Source organism: Vipera berus, assembly GCF_964194415.1.
Source record: "Vipera berus genome assembly, chromosome: 1".
In the NCBI taxonomy this organism is placed as follows: domain Eukaryota; kingdom Metazoa; phylum Chordata; class Lepidosauria; order Squamata; family Viperidae; genus Vipera; species Vipera berus.
Window position 1 is genome coordinate 74,374,760 of NC_138202.1, and position 18,579 is coordinate 74,393,338.

General features: G+C 34.9%; 1 protein-coding gene across 9 annotated transcripts in view; it reads right to left on the bottom strand.

Annotated features, from left to right (window-relative positions):
- Positions 1-18,579, bottom strand: part of GPHN (gephyrin) — a 263,681-nt gene that overhangs the window by 177,430 nt on the left and 67,672 nt on the right. For all 9 annotated transcript variants that reach the window (XM_081313741.1, XM_081313740.1, XM_081313739.1 and 6 more), the window contains exon 3: positions 13,304-13,361. In XM_081313741.1, coding sequence (XP_081169867.1) covers positions 13,304-13,361 — 58 coding nt within the window. The remainder of the gene's footprint in view (positions 1-13,303; positions 13,362-18,579) is intronic.

The following is an 18,579-nucleotide window of genomic DNA, read 5'->3' on the forward strand; positions in this document are numbered from 1 at the left end:
GATAGTGGGGTTGCTTTTAAAACGTTATTGTAAAAATCACGCGCCTGCATCACAGTGGTCAAACGGTACCTTTTACCTTCATACATCACCATCAACCCAACTGGAATCTCCCATCTGAACCTTATATCTCGTTGCTTGAGCTCTTGCACTAAAAATGTAAAATCCTTCCTTCTCCTTAAAATCTTTGGAGGAATTTCTTTTAGAACCAAAACTTCTTGATCAGCAATCACGACTTTAGTACCATAAGCAGCTTGAATAACTTCGTCTCTAATTTCCCTCTTTACAAAATAAACCACCACATCTCTAGGTAGCTTTCTCTGTCTGGCAATCCATGAATTCACACGAAACACTTTATCCATGCCTCCCTTTATTTCAGATGCTGGCTGACTCAATACTACTTCCAGAGCCTCAGAAATCAGCTGCTTTAGATCTTCCCTAATATTCTCTTTTAAACCTCTGATTCTAACAGCATACTGCATCTGGTAATATTGAGCAAGACTCAATTCTTTGTCCATTTTGTCTCTTAAATCTTCATTTTCCAGTACTTTTGCTTCTAATATGGCATTTTTTTGAGTCAAATCTTCAACTTTTTCATCCAAATCTTCCACACATTCAGCCACTCTATACACTGAAGACAAAATGTCTACCTTCATCACTCTGAACTTCTCTTCCATCCTCTCTTCTATTCTCTCCTCCAGTTTCTCCAACTTCTCCTCCATCTTTGCAAATTTATCACCCATTGCTGATCAATCTGATTATTGGTGTTTCAAAAAAACACCAACCACCACCCTCACAAGACTATCCCATCTGATGCCTCAATCCAATTGGAAGAGGAACCACTGAGGGTGTCCCAAAGGTGCTTTTCAACAGGCAATCAGATTTTCTTTGCTTTTTCTTGAAGACATTTCACTTCTCATCCAAGAAGCTTCTTCAGTTCTGACTGAATGGTGGGAATAGAATGATTTCCCCACCATTCAATCAGAACCCAAGAACCTTCTTGGATGAGAAGTGAAATGTCTTCAAGAAAAAAAAAGAAAGTCCAGTTGTCTTTTGAAAAGCACTTTTGGGACAACCATGATCTGGATAACTGAGAATCTCCATAATCAACTGATGAGAATATGAATATGTTTTTGAGTATGACTGTGAGTCATCCATGGATCCACTTTGTTGTCATGCCATCCACTCCAAATCTAGCTTGTTAATCAGAATGCCATAGGGCCAAACACTTCAATGAAATCAAACTATATTACAATAGCAATGTATTCACAATCTAATTGGGGCATTTCTGATTAAAAATGAGATGTGCAGTCTGAGAAGATTTGTTATTGACAAATCCATGCTGATTATTGGCAATTACCAATTGTATTCAATCACATAGATTTGCTTTGTAAAACAATTCTCACCATGAAACTAACTTGATTCACTTCATTGAACTGAACAGGCTACATAATTCATTTTGACAAAATAAATCAGGTGGCCTTGAATTGCTCCAGGCTAGCACTGTGGGAATAGACTCACCTCAATCTTTTAACTAAATATCAAATGTAAGTACTCCCAGGATTGGTGGCTTCAAAATTGCCTAGGTTGTGCACCCAAGCCACTTAGTTTGGAAAATTTTGCTTAGTAGACTTGAGGAGGCTCCAGGCTGGCTACCTTTGATAGAAACTAAGGATTATCCTGTAGTATTTGTCCAAGATACATAATATGGAAGCACTTCAGCCAAAAATGTAGAAGGCTCCTTTCAGGCTTCCTCTATAGCTGTGGCTTCAGACAGAAGCCTGAAAGAGGCTCCAGAATAGAATATCCCAGTTTGGGGTCCACTCACAGATCCCCATTTGTTAACTTGAGTCACTGCCCTTAACCCAATATACCAAACAGAGTTGTGGTTAAAAAGAATAGGAAGAAGTATTATGCCGGACATAAATATTGCACATAATAGTAAATAATAGAGTATACACAGCATAATAAAGCAAAGTTCTGACACAGATTCCTGATTAAAACACTTGCTTTTGTTGAAAGAACTACCTGAATTTCAAAGTAAAATCCAGTGATTCTTTTCCACGAACCTTTCCTAGCTTCTTGAAAAAAAAGCTGTTTAAAAGAGATGTAGGGGAGATTGGAAAATACCCTGTTATTTCTGCTTAGATAAAGCAGCTTTTTGCTTCATGTCTATGGAGATATGTTTTAATGTAACGAGTTCAAATCTCTTAAATTCAGCAAAAGGGAGGAATTGGAACATCTGCCTTTATGTGACAGAAGTCATGCTTTCCCCAATGCTAATTCTACTTGAGATGAAGAAATGTGTATTCATAGTCTGGTAAGAAGGCTGTCATTCTTGTGAATGCAGGCTGGCATCACAACAATCACATTTAAAGACTCCACACTTTCCAGTGCTTCAGAAGGCTTATTGCTGCTTTCTATCAGCTTGATTTTATGTCATGGACAATCACAAAGAACTACAACAAATAGATTAAAACAGCTCAGTTTTCAGAGACACAGAAAATAGTTTTGAAGACATCAAGAGGTGGACTAAAATTGAGTATATACTGAAATAACTAATGGGAAAATGATTTGAAAATAATACCAGGACATTAAAAAATCGCCAATTATATAATTAACCTTGAATGATATTGATAACAATGTAACAATGATCACATTACGAATACCAACAAAAGTAGCAGTAGTTTAAATATTTAAATGGTTAGGATTTGGAAATAAAACATCGCCTATGTTTTATTCTTTCCTGTTTTTACTTACACATAATAATGAACTAAATATAGAGTAAAAATATGGAAAGCAGTGCATTAAGCATATCTTTCTTATGTTCACTTCTGACAATACGATCACTGTCTCAATACAAAACATTAACCAGGGCCACAGATGAAGTAAAATAGCTGCATGCGTACTTAATTGCAGAAACAAATGGAAAAAGCTTTTAGAGCAACTGCGCTAACCCTTCAAGAAAGTGCAATTGCTTTACTACTTCAATGCGGAGTGCTTCACTTATGCCAAAAGATGTTGCAAAGTCCTAATTTAAAGTGCTTTTGGACAAGTCTAAAACTCTGTTGTGGAGGAAATATCAAGCATGGCCATTTGGTTACATGTCTATTTTAAAAGGTCAGAAGTAAAGTAACAAGTAAATAGCATGTATAAATGAAAGCGGATAAAGGGAAATTCATATAGAAGCTTTTAATCAAACTTCATCCCTAATTTTGATATGAAATTAGTATAGTTATTATTTTATGTGGGTAACCAAAATAAGTATCTTCATCTATTGTATCGGAAAGGAAGTATAAACCTGATTACGATTGCCAATGCTCCCTGCCAGCTTCTCACAAGTAAAGTCTGTGCTTATGGGAAGCTGGCAGGGTAGGTTGCAAGTTGGGAAAGTCTCCAGCCTGTGCTGCACCTCTTGTACACTCTTACTGATCTGCACCACATCCCTTGCACACCCTTCCGAATCTGCACAGTACAACCCTGCACATTCTTCCTAACCCATGTGGCATACTTGTATGCCTTCCCTGTCTCACATGACACCACTCGCATACTCCCATGTACTCTTCATGACTCATGTCATTCCCATGTGCTTTTTCTGACAAGTGCAGCATCTCTCGTGCATCCCTCTTGATCTCCGTGGCACCTGTGTATCATCACTGACTTGTGTAGCACCTCTTGCGAACTACTCACACAAATCAATGGGGAAGCTGGCAGAAAGTCTAAACTATGGTTGCTGATGGTCCTTCCGACTGGTGGCCCCCAGGGGGAGGGCGTTCTCTGTGGGCGCGCCGGATTTATGGAACCGTCTTCCAGTTGAGCTCCGGATGGCGCCCGACCTTCGCTCCTTCTGGCGCGATCTAAAGACGTATCTCTTTGAACAAGCTGGCCTGGCCTGATGGGAGGGGGTTGGGTTTTTATTACTTTTAAATGTGTTTTAATCTATTTAAGAGTTCTGGGCACTTGTTTAATCTTTTTTAATTTTTGTATTCTGTCTTTTTAACATGTATTGCCCTGTTCACCGCCCTGAGTCCTTCGGGAGAAGGGCGGTATACAAATAAAATTAATAATAATAATAATAATAATAATAATAATAATAATAATAATAATAATAATAATAATAATAATAATAATAATATTCCCACTAATAGGTCTAATAGGTCAATTTGGTGAGCTGCTACAATAAGTTCTTTCATCCAAGAAAGTGTTCCCACTTGCAAATAATACTCATGAAAAAAATCTGGAATAAAGTATTTGAATTGCTAATTTTTGCATTACATTAAGCTGCTCCCATATAATTTCTAGAGGGTGAAACCATGCCTTTAAAACTTCTTTATTAAGCATAAATTATCCTACTGGAACATTACAGGGTTCAAAATAAATGCTTTTCAATGAGAATGGAAGCAACTGGATGTAAAAAAAAAAGAAATTCAAAATCCAGTCTGAAAGGATGTTTTTATATTTAATGAAGCAAGATTAACAATGGAAATTATTATAGATTCTCATTTCCTGTTTTTGCTTCTTTCTCCCACACTTTTTCCCCAACACCTACCACTTTTGTTTTTAATTTTCACCTTGTTTTAAATCACAATATTATTTTTCTAATTAATTCACATGAACTAAGACTCTTTTTGTCCACTTTTAATTCATTCAGATTATTGTATCTTTCTTCCAGTTGATAGGTCCTACAACAGAAGATGACCAGGCTGAGCCAAGGGAGGGGTCAAAGGCATCATCAGTCTTGAGTCCTTTCGTGCCCACAAGACATCTGAGTCCAGACCACCTTGAATTCCATTGACTCTTATCTATCACCTATTTGCCTTGACCATTAGTTCAGATTCTTGTGGAAAGCATAAGCTTGCAATAAACTTATATATTCTTTTGAAGTGCCTGGACTTCCCGATTTCCCCCTGCTTAATACCTATATTTAGGGCACATAAGAGTTCAAGTCAGAGGCTGATTTAGTCTAGCATTTTCTATTACACACAGCTCATATCCAGAATACAAGAATGATAGCCTTCTTCCAGTGTGGTTCCTTAGCAACTGTTATTTAATGCATGCTTCCTTATTTGGGGGTTAGTACTGTATTCAGCTATCAAAACTAGAAACCATCATTATTGCTGCATGTTCCAGAAATTGTTTGGGCTCAATTTAAAATCACAAAAATTTGCAGCTATTGCCACATAAGTGATTTCCATTGTTTTTCTAAGCATAATATAACTTTTTAATAGATTCTAAGTACCAATTTTTCTAAAGTAGGGAGAAAAAAAGCTCTCATTTTCAATGGCAGGGATTTTGAAACGGAAAAATCCTGGCACTCTGATCAATAGGCAATGCACTAGAGATAGAAAATTAATAATAACATTAATAATAAAATTAATAAAATTAAAAGCGAACTCTTTATTGTCAATGCAAAAATTCCAATTTTCAAACAGAGCCTGTCTGTTGTGTTTAAAGGCACTACATTAGAAACTAGAAGATCATGACTTCTTTCTCTTATCCCTGGGAAGAAGGCAATGACAAACCTTTTCCAAAAATCTTGCAAAGAAAACTGTATGGAGTTCTCCATGCCACCAGGACTCAACACTGACTCAAAAGCACACATACACACATATAAAATACAAAAAAACCCAAAACTTGAATTTCACAATTATTTGGAATAATAATGCTTAACCAAACAAATCAATGTTCAATTATTAGGATTGGGTTGTTCTTTGAATAAAAGTTTAATACAGTATCTGGAGCAATTGGTGTTACTTGCAAGTAGAGATCATCTTCTATTATTTAGCTTGTTCCCACACTTGTTTTTTGTTACTGTGTAGAAAGGAAAAGTACTATTCTTAAGATATGTTGTTGCAAATGGTGTATTCAATGCTAAAATGACAATTTCAGTACATCATTTTCAAAAGCTCTAGCCAGCAATTAATACATTCTACATAAGTATTTTTGCAATGTAAAATGAGCTAATTTTAATTTCTCAAAACTTGTGCTATAAGAAGCAGCAGCAATATCAGCAGCCTTGGAATTTGTTTCGTTTTTTCTATTTTTTTTTCCTTTTACCTCTTTCTGTACTATTTGCAATTGTACCAGTTTTTAACCAGTTATCCACATCTGAAAAAAAATATTCATACACTATATTTATGGGCCTCATAAAAAGCCTACATAAAACTGACATGCATGCACTGAAGGGTACATATCTAGACTCTGTCTTGACAACATTATTTTTTCCATTTTGAATGCTTGGCCAAAGCCAATTGAGCATCCCATATCCTCCTGCCAGCTTGCCTTTGACAATATGATTTCGCAGAGGAAATCCAAAGCTAAAGAGATTTGAAACACATGTGCAATGCAGTTTCTTTATTAATTCCCACATGTGTTAATGGAGCTTACTCCTAATTGGTGCAAAGAGGAAGACACCTTATTAAACAGGTCTCTTAGAGACACACATGCATAAACACAAATACTGTGTAGTGTGAAGTGAAGGGAATATTCCCTTCAATTGCTCTTGAGAATTGGAATGTTTGTTGGAGTTTGGGAACAGACAAGGAGTTGTGATTTGTGTTTATGTATGTGGCGACAGAAAGGTAGCCAGTAGCCTCCTGCATGAATGTTTGCAAATGCTGGTGATATACAGCAAGTAAGAGAGGAAGAACAATCTCAAGGTAAGAGCAGTATGTTTGGCTTAGTATGTTTGAGGTTGTTGGGTTTTTTTGTTTGTTTGTTTAAACCCTCATAGAGTGGTTTCTTTCCCCCTTAGTCCCACAAACCCACTTCAAGTCTATGGAATCCTAGGGTTCCACGGAACCAAGTTTGAAAACTTCTGCTCTGTAACATGCATGATTAACAAACAACATAGAATTTCTACCTATTTTGACATATTGTTCAGTTCTGAAACATCATTTTTCAGTACTGGAACTACAATGTAAACAATATTGAATATCATGCAGAGTAAAAATAAATAAGCCAGTTTCATAACTTCTTTTTCTAGTCCACCTCTTCTGTTTAGACTCTGTGTATGTGAAAATTCAGAATTTTTGTTCAAATATATATACCTGTAGCCTAATGTAAACTATATTTTACATTAAATTATACTTACTGGCTCAAATCTTATTCACCCAGTTTGGAAATATGTCTTTATAGTACTCTTCATGGTTGATTTCAAATACATCACTAGAATAATTTGATGTCGTTAGAAAGCCTAACTAATTCATGTTCACCCTAATGTCAGATAATTTATAAGCAAATTAAAAAGTATTGGTTCCAATTTAGATATTTATGAATCTAAAGAAATTGTACTATGCAAATTATACTCTATGATTTGGAAAACAGTTAAATGTGTTTTCCAAATCAAGGCCCTAGTATGTGAAGTTAATTTATCACTAATGACATGATGCACTGATAGAAACTGTGTTTTGCAACATGTAAGAAATAGCACTGTCCCATAGCTGGTTACATACTTAAATTGTCATAACCCTGTCGGAGCTTGCGTCTAAGAAGGAGGAGGAGGAGATGGAGCTGGGGCTGATGGAGGGAGATGGCGCTGCCTCTGTGGGCCAGGAGGAATGACCAGAGGAGGACAAGGTAGTTCTGGATTACTTGGGCCTCTGAAGGGTCCCAGAGAGAAAGAGAGGGTATAGGATGACCAGGTGAGGGGGAAGGAGATGGACAGATCAGGCAGTAGAGCAGAGGAGTGATGGAGCTGCCTCTCCTGCCCAATCCCCGAGGACGGAGAATGGAGAAGAGGCGGAGTCAGTGCAGGGCAACCTGACTACTCTGAAGGAGGATGCCCAACCCCTCTTCACAAGGCTCATCTGGGCAATAGGATTTAAAGAGACGCCATGGGGAGGAACTTTTGTCAGGAATAAGGATTGCATTTTTCTAGCCACACTTGCTGTTACTGACATCTTGCTACCTTTCTTGGCCTAGTGAACCTTCTGTGCGATGAGGATGCCCAGTGACCAAGCTTCCTGAACTGTGCTGCAGTTCCAGCAGCCAGGTGTGTGTGCGTGTTTAGAGTTTTGCTCTTGGACTTGCAGTGAACAGTGGGAAATTTGGGGGAAAGCTGGAGCAATAAAAGGGAGTTAACCCTTCAGTTCAGCTGTGTCGCTTCCATGCCCAGCCACAAGTCATAACATAAATATTTTCCAAACTGCAGAGGGTAGTTTGCAAATAATACTACTCCACTCCAGTTGTTTGCATAAAGATCCATTGTGGATCCACAGACTACAGCAAACCAAGCTACTTTAGGAGGTATGCAATAGTTAATTGCTGAATAATTCACTATGGAGAATTAGACGAGAAATTTATGCTTGTAAGTAGTCTTCCATTATAAACTTCTCATTCTATATCTGAATCTATACTGTATTCTCAATTGAGTCCTACAAATATTTCATGCTGCTAATTTTCTCATTACATTTAGAAACTTCATATAGATCAAAATTGTGTCAAGGTTGGGAGAAGAGCAGTATGTGGGAGTTGAATTTCTAAATAGGCATATAGAGAGCCATGGAAATGCATTGAAGCAAATATTCAGAAACAGTTACGTAACAAAGAGGACCAAAACATTCCTTAAACCTAGAAACGCTGATAGTATTAAGAAAGAGACCAAAGTTGCATCCTTTCTGACTCACTGTGATATAATAGAGAGAGGTAGAAAAGTATAATCAGATTTGCAAGATTCTGTTATTATCGCCTATCTCAATAAAGTATAGGTCTAATCTTCCTCAGAGTCAGTTTCCTGATCTGGTCTACCTCAAAGGGCTGACAGGCTAGTATTTGGAACTTCAATCATCGGGAGAAACATATACATTTCTTTACATTCAATTATTGAAAAGCATGCTCCAATGTTATGAAAATCATTTTAGCACTGCATTTATTAATTTGAGAGCCACTTGACTCTAGAACAGGGGTAGGCAACCTCGGCTCTTTTATGACTCATGGACTTCAACTCAGCTGACTCAGGAATTCTGGGAGTTGAAGTCCATGAGTCATAAAAGAGCCGAGGTTCCCTACCCCTGCTCTAGAACAATTTTGTACAGCTCATTTTTTATATATAAAAAGGACTTGTATGTCCAGACAAAACACGCCTTAACTAAGCAATCAGGTGTGCTACATGCAATAAACCTTAAGGAGAACAGTCAGATTTTTAAGGACTTCTGGGATATTATTAGGGCAGTAGTACATGGAAATCTGGGATTAATATCCTTTCAGAAAACAGACACAATGTCAGAGGAAGCATTCCTCCAAAGACTCCAGCAGATAGCATTATTTAATTAAGGGGATCTGGAATACACCAACCCTGCCCAATCTTACCATGGGAACTAAACCTTAGGAATTAGATGGTACTTCAAATAACATATCACTATATCGTGACAAGATTTATAGGTGATAAACAGCAGTTTGAACTATAACCGTTCAAAATAGATTGCAGTTCCCAAACTAATTCTGAATTTGTCTAATGTCTAGACAAGTAAGAGCATGTGCAGGATGACAGAATCCTGAAAATGCATACCTTGCATTATTCCACCAATCCTGAAACAGCAGATAATCATAGGATTTGCATAACCACATTATTGCAGTTTGCTGCTAAGCTGCTGCTTGGAAAACTACATACATAAATTGTTTTAAAACAAAAGAAACTGACAAAAGATAAAGTTAATATTTTGGCTTTGGCTGAAGTAAATTTAGCAATTTAGTATTTAAACTGATAAAGTGATAATTTACTCAAACAAAGCTGCTGTTATTAAATCTGGCATATAACTATAAGAAATTTTATAAAAAAGAAACACTGAAAAATGGAAATTTATTTATAACAAATAAAACTATTTAAAATAACACTCTTGCTCTATATAATGTTATGTCGTTTTGTCCCAAAACTCATACCTGAATAATTTCAGATTAGAATGAGAATTGATTAGTTTAGATTTACTATTGATACTAACCTAGTATCTCAAAGTATATGTGGGGCAAAAGAAAGAAATTCTGAATGTTCAATGCTAGATTTTAACATTAATTAATTTCCTGATCAATAATGGAAATATTTGGGGAGAATAATTTTTTCTTGCCTTTTAAGATTGCCTCTCAATTTTTTTAGTTCTTTATGTCATCTAATATTCAGAGCACATACAGTCAGCATTATGATAGTGTTAAGCATAAATCAGCCTTTTCCAAGATGATACCTTTCAAATGAGCTAGACTACAACTCGTAGTTGCAGCAACACACCTATAGGATACCAGCCTTGAGGATTACTGGTTACCGGTATATTGTCCATTTGAACCTGCTTGAGTCTTAAAACTGGGGGAAAACCCTCTTAACTTGGATTTGTCATTAAAAATATCTGACAGAATTACTTTTTAACAGCATTGATTTTTGATAAACTTGGATAGCAAGATGGGCGGCATATAAATTTAACATATAAATAATAATAAAAACAATTCTTTTTAAAATAATCTGTATTTAAAGAATGTGAGAGAAGTTTCTGTAATAAATTTTATATATGTATGTGTCCAAAAAGGGAAGAAGTGGTTAATATTCTTCCAATTGTCAGGGACAGATATTTACAATAGTTACAATATCTACAAACTCAGTCATATTTGAATAGTATTTTATTCAAAACTGAACATGTAACTGATACAGATGTGTAGTACAAGATGACATACCTTTAAGAAAAATGATATCTTGGACTAAAAGTTTTGATAATTCCTAAAAATATTACTCTTAAACATGTTGCTGGATGGGTGTCAACCATCTCTGGCAAGAAGGTATTTTTCTCATAGGAAACAGTAATTAAAGTAGTGTCAGTTTATAAAAATAACTTTCCTGAACTATAAAAACACATAGGGAGAAAGTACATTCTTCTAAATATTAATGCAAGTATGTTTCCAGAGTCAGAGCAACTCAGGTAATAATGCACAAACTGTTATATATCAGTAGTCTTGAACTTGGTTTTACAAGTTTTTTTCAGCTTAATTTTGGCTACAGTACATTACCAAACACTCTTTTATGAAATCAGTTAAAAATCTAGGGTTGCATTTTATATATTTAACCTGATTTAGTCTTAGTTACTTAGTTAAATTTTAAATTAACTTTTAAATTTACTTTTTAAATTTTAAATTTTACTTTTAATTAAATGTTATGACTTAGTATGTCCCATGAACCTAGCCTGTTCAATTAGCTTACAGTTCGGTGTATTGTGAAACTTCTAGAAAATAAATTAAGGCAGTAATCAAAAGAAGTACATGGATATACCTAGCATATCAAGTTCAAGATGAGAAGAGTTAATAAAATACACTAATTCAAGCAGCTGCTAATTAATTATTTCCTTTAAATACTGTAGTCTGTTTCCATAGAAACATATAGCAACAATACAAACCTCATATTAAGAATAAAAATACATGGTCTTGACATTTTTAGGGAATTAAATAATACGTAATTGTTAACAAAATATTTGTTCATGAAATAATTAAAAATAATCTTTAAACAAAACATTGCTTTTTTAGTGTAAACTAGAATAAAAGTTGTAATATTTTCACTGACTGGGATTCAGGAGACTATATAGATTTCAACATTTTCACTGAAGTGTTTACGCACCCACACACCCACAGACACACAAGCTTCTTTCTGAAACTTCTTGTACCATGAAAAATTGGTCCTACATTATTGTTGCTGCTGTTATATTTTTCTGTGTGATATAAATCCTCTGAGTGGTTTGCAAAGTTATTTAAGATGGTAATAACAATAACATATTAACATCAATTATTAAAATCCATATGAAGCAAATATTATTAAAATGTAATATGTCAGTGAAATGAAGAAGCTTAAAATCAAAAACTAATTACAAAAATGTTTGGAAGCATCAGGGCAATGGCTTTAGCTTAACACTGAAGAAAGAGAAATTAATTTAGAAGGGGACATCGTTCCATAGGTATGTCTCACTGTTGGGAAAACACACTTCTACATATCCATCCACTAATTTCATATATAGTCCTTTAATGAAGATAGCAGGTTCTTGTGCACGCTTTAAATGTAAATAGGCAAAGATGATTTAATTAATAAGAATGGTCTTCTGATTTTACAAATGTGCATTTGAAAAATTTCTTAGAACTAAGTTTTCTGTTCCTAAAGCATTCTTATGGATCTCTTAAGCAGCATGTATGCTATAAAATTCTATACATAATTTACATGATGAGCACTGTTAAACTAGCACTATTAGATTAGATTAGCACTGTTAGATTAACACTGTTTTACGAGCACTAGCACTGTTAGACTAGCACCATTAGACTAGCACTGATAATGAAAACAACTAAGCTCAGAGAGCACCAAGAACCTTTCATTTCAACCCTGACCTACAAATATTCTCCTTTATTGGTAATTTACGTTACCTTTGAAGGAAATACTTGATGTGTAATAGTGCAATAGTGTGGACTTTATGATGAAGATGTACATTTTTAATTTCAGAGAAAAGAAATTAATGCAAACTATGCTACCCTAACTTCATTTTTAAGTTAGCTTACATTTGTGCTATTTAACTGAGTAAGACACAATCCACATAACTGTTTAAATATATATCAATCATATAGATCAATTACACAGTCCTTGACTTAAGACCATAACTGAGCCCAAAATTTGTTGCTAATTGAGACAGTTATTAAGTGAAATTTTCCCCCATTTTATGACTTTTCTAAACAGTTGTTAAGTGAATTACTGCAGTTGTTAAGTTAGTAACATGGTTATTAAGTGAATCTGACTTCTCCATTGACTTTGTTTGTCAGAAGGTCACAAAAGGTGATTACATGATCCAGGGATACTACAATCATCATAAATATGAACCAGTTGCCAAACATACAAATTTTGATTACATGACGATAGGATGCTGCAATGGTCATCAGTGTGAAAAATGATCACAAGTCATTAAATGAACTGTTTTAAGTCAAGGTTTATCTGTATAAATTGGTATACATACCAAATCAATTATTCAGCTTATTAATTGATATTTAAATCTAATTTTGCAGAAATATACGTAAAATAAAGAATATTAACTTCACAAAAGTAACTTCAGCAAATGAATGGAAAATGCAAACTTTCAAATTATTTTAATTTTAGCTGATTTACCCCAATATTATACTAATTGTTGAAAGAAGCAAGAATCACTGTGATTTCATTAAAAAAGTTCTTTAACAGTGTGGATGTAAAACACATTCAAATAATGAAATTTACTAGATAAATTAAGAATTATGATATGTTTATAATTATATATTAAGATTTAAGAATATATTAAAGAATTGAGCAGTAGCATAATTAACACTATACCTTGATTTCTTCTATTTCATCTGGCACTATCTTGTATGCAGATACAGTTCCACCTAATCTGAAATTTGGAGAAGAAAACATCCTCAAAACCAGTAACACATCAGTAAACATATGAAGAAATAAATATGTTAATATTAACAACAAAAACTATCACTGTGATTAACATCTAGGATGAAACTTGGTTGGGCAAGGAATTTATGCATAGCAGCAAGAATGTATATCTTGAATAAAATAAGTGAGGCTTATGTGTTACCAGATGTAGTAGGTGTTTTTTCACAGAAAGGTTTAATGAGGAGCTTACTACAATTAGGTTTGAAATGTTGAATATATATTTGCTGAATTGCTTATTTGCATATTACAAATGTTTCTTTACCATTTTCTTTTTGACATGTGCAAGCAGCAGATGTTAGCAAATAGTAGAAGCAGCTTGAGTATTATTTAAGTCTTACGTGTGAAAATACAGTGTGTTATTTGCCATTCTACTTTAACAGTATCAAAAAATGGAGGCACAACTGTAACCTATTAATATTACTAATAATATCTGAGTAGAATTCAAATACTGCAGTATGTCTCAAATGTCATGCCTTCTATTTAAGAGGTCTTCCATATTTACTCCATAGAAGATTCATATTCAGACTGTTTGCCCAACTACGGCAATGGATCACTGTATCCCTTCTGTACCTTCTTGGTACAGAAACTATTCCATGAACCTTGAAGGCTTAAAGGATAGCTTCCCTAAAATTTCTCCTACACCTCAGATACACAGCAACATGAGACTTGAAAAAATCTTCAACACTTATGAATAGTTTAAGAATTATAGCCACCATCACATATACTGAAAATGTTACAAGATCTGTTCTAGTATGTCACCTCAAAATTGTAAAGAGACTTGTTTTTCAAAATACTATGCAATAGCTTCAAAATACTATTAACCCATTGTTTATAACTTCTAGTAAGGCTGTGCTAGTCTTACCTGGACATACTCGCTATACACCTATGTACCTTTGTACTATTGCTTCATCAAGTTCACAAGGCAACCATCTCTAGTTCTAAGAAACATGTTGTGTTCTCCGAATCAATTCTTGTTAAGTCTTCTTACAGGTCTTATTATAATTTCCCTTATGCTGAACAAACTGAAATCTTCCAAATCAAATCATTGTTCTTTACTACTTTTTTTGAGTGAGTTACACATAATCCAAGTTCCATACATTTCTTCATATCTTCTTAAATACATAACCAAGATACGCCTACCCATCCCTTGAATATATATGATACATAAAATAAAGGTATGGTTTAACAGGCTTTGGAATCTGCTGAATAAGGATACGTCATTGATAATGATGGTTGAGGAGACTCAAATGGTGGTATAGACTGAGGTACTTCTGTGGGATATGCAGGGGAAAGGAATGAAAAGGAAATGAAAGTGACTGAGGGAAAGAGAGAAAATGCCATTAGCAAAATGGCATTCCATTGTAAGAAATTAGTTCAAGTATTGTGCTATGAGGATTGTATTCCATCTTTGCTTTGTAATCCTTTTCTAGGTAAGTTACTCTTTTTTGGCCTTAGGTAATTGTCTCCTGCAAGCTTATGTGATTATTTATTAAATTTACGGGAGCTGATTTGAGTTGGACTGAGAGAGAATGACTGGCCCTGTTTGATGACGGACCCGGAGCATGCCTTTGCTGCTGGACCTCGTGCGGTGGGGAGAAACAATGGGTGACAGGCTGTCCTCCAATAGGCTGATTCTTTGCCATGTGGAGCTCTTTAAGCAGTATTCAGCATCTTCAATTGGATCTAGAAGACTATGGGGAGCCAGTGCAGCTTGATCGATGGTACCAAAGGCCACTCAAAGATCAAGGAGGACCACAAAGGATATATTTTGAGCCTGCCAATGGGAATATTTAAGAAAGTCTCTTATCAATGCTCAGTCAAGCTAAACCCTTTGTCTTTCTCTCACAGCATTCTAGGCATTTCTTATGCTCTTTTCATCATGCAGACTGATAATCAGGTAACTCTACAAGATGCACATGCACTGGTAGTTCACCACAGGCAGGATCCAGTCCAAGAACAAAAAAAATCACCCTCTTATTTCTAAATAGTTACATTAACACTTTACTGCAAATAATAAACATATGAATATTTGATGAATAATCTTTATATAGAAGTAATAATAAATGAATAATTATTATTATAGGAGTTCCAATAAACCAAATAAATAACCAGACAGTAACATGGATTTTATGGATTTTTCTGGAGAAAAGGAGAGCTAGAGGATAAAGAAAAGAATAGAACAGAAATTTATAACAAAAACAAATAAACAATCTGTCAATCTGTTTGAAAACATAGACCAACTTCTTGATAAAATGGACAGAATGAAGCTACAGAACAAGAACATGCTGCAATGGATAATTCTGAGATTAGTTTGAAGGGAGATTTAACATGACAAGCAATGATATTAAGAAAGATATGGACATACAAGTAGACTTGATAAATAATTTATTCCCTAAAGGAGATGTATAGCCATTGAATCAGGAAATGGATTTGGATTATTTTTTCTTACTAGATATATAAAATAATTTTGTTAAGGTCTTTAAGGATTTCATTGGGGGGATCAAACAAAAGGACAAAACAGATCTGTTAAAGTTCTGAAAGATTTGTGGCTACAAAAACACATGACCAAGAACACTTGCTCTGGGCTTTTTCCTGAAGGGATAAAAAAGCAAGAACCCTTAAAAATTCAAAGAAGATCAATAGAACCAGCTTATTTGATCAGGACTAAAAGAGAAAAATAGTTATATCTGATTTGCCTTATTGGACTTTTGTTGACAAGGAACAATTGACAAAATATTGGGATTTTTTTAATTAAGAGCTTAATTACAAGGGGAAGAGACATTATGTTATTTTTAGAGATGATGACAAGCTATTTAATTTTTTTTTTACTTGCTGGGATGAAGACAAAAAATTACTCTTTATGTTTTTTGTTTTTTTTCTTTCTTTTTCACACATTTTCTTTTTGTAATTTGTATTTACTTTTATTTCTTTCATTTATAATTTTAATAAAATTTGAAAAGCTAAGTACAATAAAAATGATTCAATTTTTTATTTACAGGAATTACCTCACAGAAATAATTTAAGGTTTTTAAACATTCCTTACAATTCTCAGTCAGATTGGTCTATAGCAGTCTTTATGAACAAATTTAAATGAAAATTATTTTTACTGCTGTTGGAATATAAGTGGAGACTACTTAACATGTGGGTTTTCTTTTCCATACAGTATAGGCATCCAGTCCACAATATTCTCCATTTATTTTAGCAACTAGGATCTTTGGAATGGAATTAAAAGATAATAGCTTTTTAAGCTTTATTTCTGCCATTGATCCAGGAATGAAGGCTACTATAAAGCTGAGTTGCATAGTCAGCCAGATATTTAGACTGGATTTGGGGATTTTTGTCATTTCTACTGAGTCCTTCCCAAGGGACAGATAAATGTTGTCCTTTAATAATATTAAAGGTATTGTTGCAGGATGTATGGTTTCCAAGTAAAGCAGCCTTTCGCAATCAATTGATGGTGATTTTGTTAACGCTGACAGTGTTTGTGCTCCAGATGTTTTGCAATTGCACTAAAGTGCCTATTTCTTTTGCTATTACCTTTGGGTTTTTTTTTGCCACAGTCGTTCTATTTGCCTGTCTTTATATTTTGTGATTTTCTCCAGTTTTTTTCCTCTTCAATTTTTGTGTTTCTTAGCGAAACTGTTTAAGTCTGGGGAGTTATGTGGCAGATGCTTGTCTGTTTGAATTCTAAAGTCCATTTTCTATTAATTTGTTTATTTTATACTCCCACCAATTCTTGCCTGAACCAAATTATTATTATTTCAATAAATATTATTATTTGGCAGTTAAATAGAAATGGATTGAACTCCCCCACCTTTTTTTCCAGCATTTATCCCTGAATTCTAATGTGAGGTTTTTTGGTCCAGAGCTTGCAGAAAAGTTTACTGGTTTGGAGCAATTTAAAGTAAAGTAGCAAGAGCAGCAATTTTTAAAGTCATTCTTCCATCTTTATCATCATCATCATATCATCGTCATCATCGAAAAACACAGAGACAGATATATTATCTTGTCTAAGTAGGGGGAGTTTTTATTCTGCACTTTCGGTACACCTCTTCCAGAAATCTCTACGGTACTAGTTTGGATGTTAGTTAGTTTCTGGTTTAGTTTTCTCTTTATTTTTTCTTTTCTTTTCTTTTCTTTCCTTTTGTGTTGTGCTGTGCTGTGTGTGTGTTTCATGATTTTCTTTTTAGGATTTTAAAATGTCTGTCTCAGTTCAATAATAATAATAAGTTGGAAGGGATCTTGGAGGTCATCTAGTCCAACCCCCTGCTCAGGCAGGAAACCCTATACCATTTCAGGCAAATGGCTGGCCAGTCTCTTCTTAAAAACTTCCAGTGTTGGAGCATTCACCACTTCTGGAGGCAGGTTGTTCCACTGGTTAATTGTTCTAACTGTCAGGAAGTTTCTCCTTAGTTCTAGGTTGCTTCTCTCCTTGACTAGTTTCCATCCGTTGCTTCTTGTCCTGCTTTGAGGTGCTTTGGAGAATAGCTTGGCTCCCTCTTCTTTGTGGTAGCCCCTGAGATATTGGAACAGTGCTATCATGTCACCCCTCACCCTTCTCTTCGTTAAACTACACATACCCAATTCCAGCAACCGTTCCCTATAAGTTTTAGCCTCCCCCAATCATCTTTGTTGCTCTTCTCTGTACCCTTTCTAAAGTCTCAACATCTTTTTTACATTGTGGTGACCAAAACTGGATGCAGTATTCCAGGTGTGGCCTTACCAAAGCATTGTAAAGTGGTATTAGTACTTCACGTGATCTTGATTCTATCCCTCTGTTAATGCAGCCTAGCACTGTGTTGGCTTTTTTGGCAGCTGCAGCACACGGCTGACTCATATTCAAGTGATTGTCCACTAAGACTCCGAGATCTCTCTCACAGTTACTACTTTTGAGCAAGGTACCACCTATACTATACCTGTGCATTTGATTTTTCCTGCCTAAATGTAGAACCTTACTTTTTTCACCATTGAATTTCATTTTGTTAGATAGTGCCCAGTGTTCGAGTCTGTCCAGATCCTCCAATGAATCTATATTATTTTTTTCTCCCTTTTTTCATTTTTCTCTCCTTTATTCGGTGATTTTTCTATGTAGATTTTTTCCATTTATCATCATGAATAGTTTCATGGAATGTAGAAGGGATTAAACATCTATTTAAAAGATGACA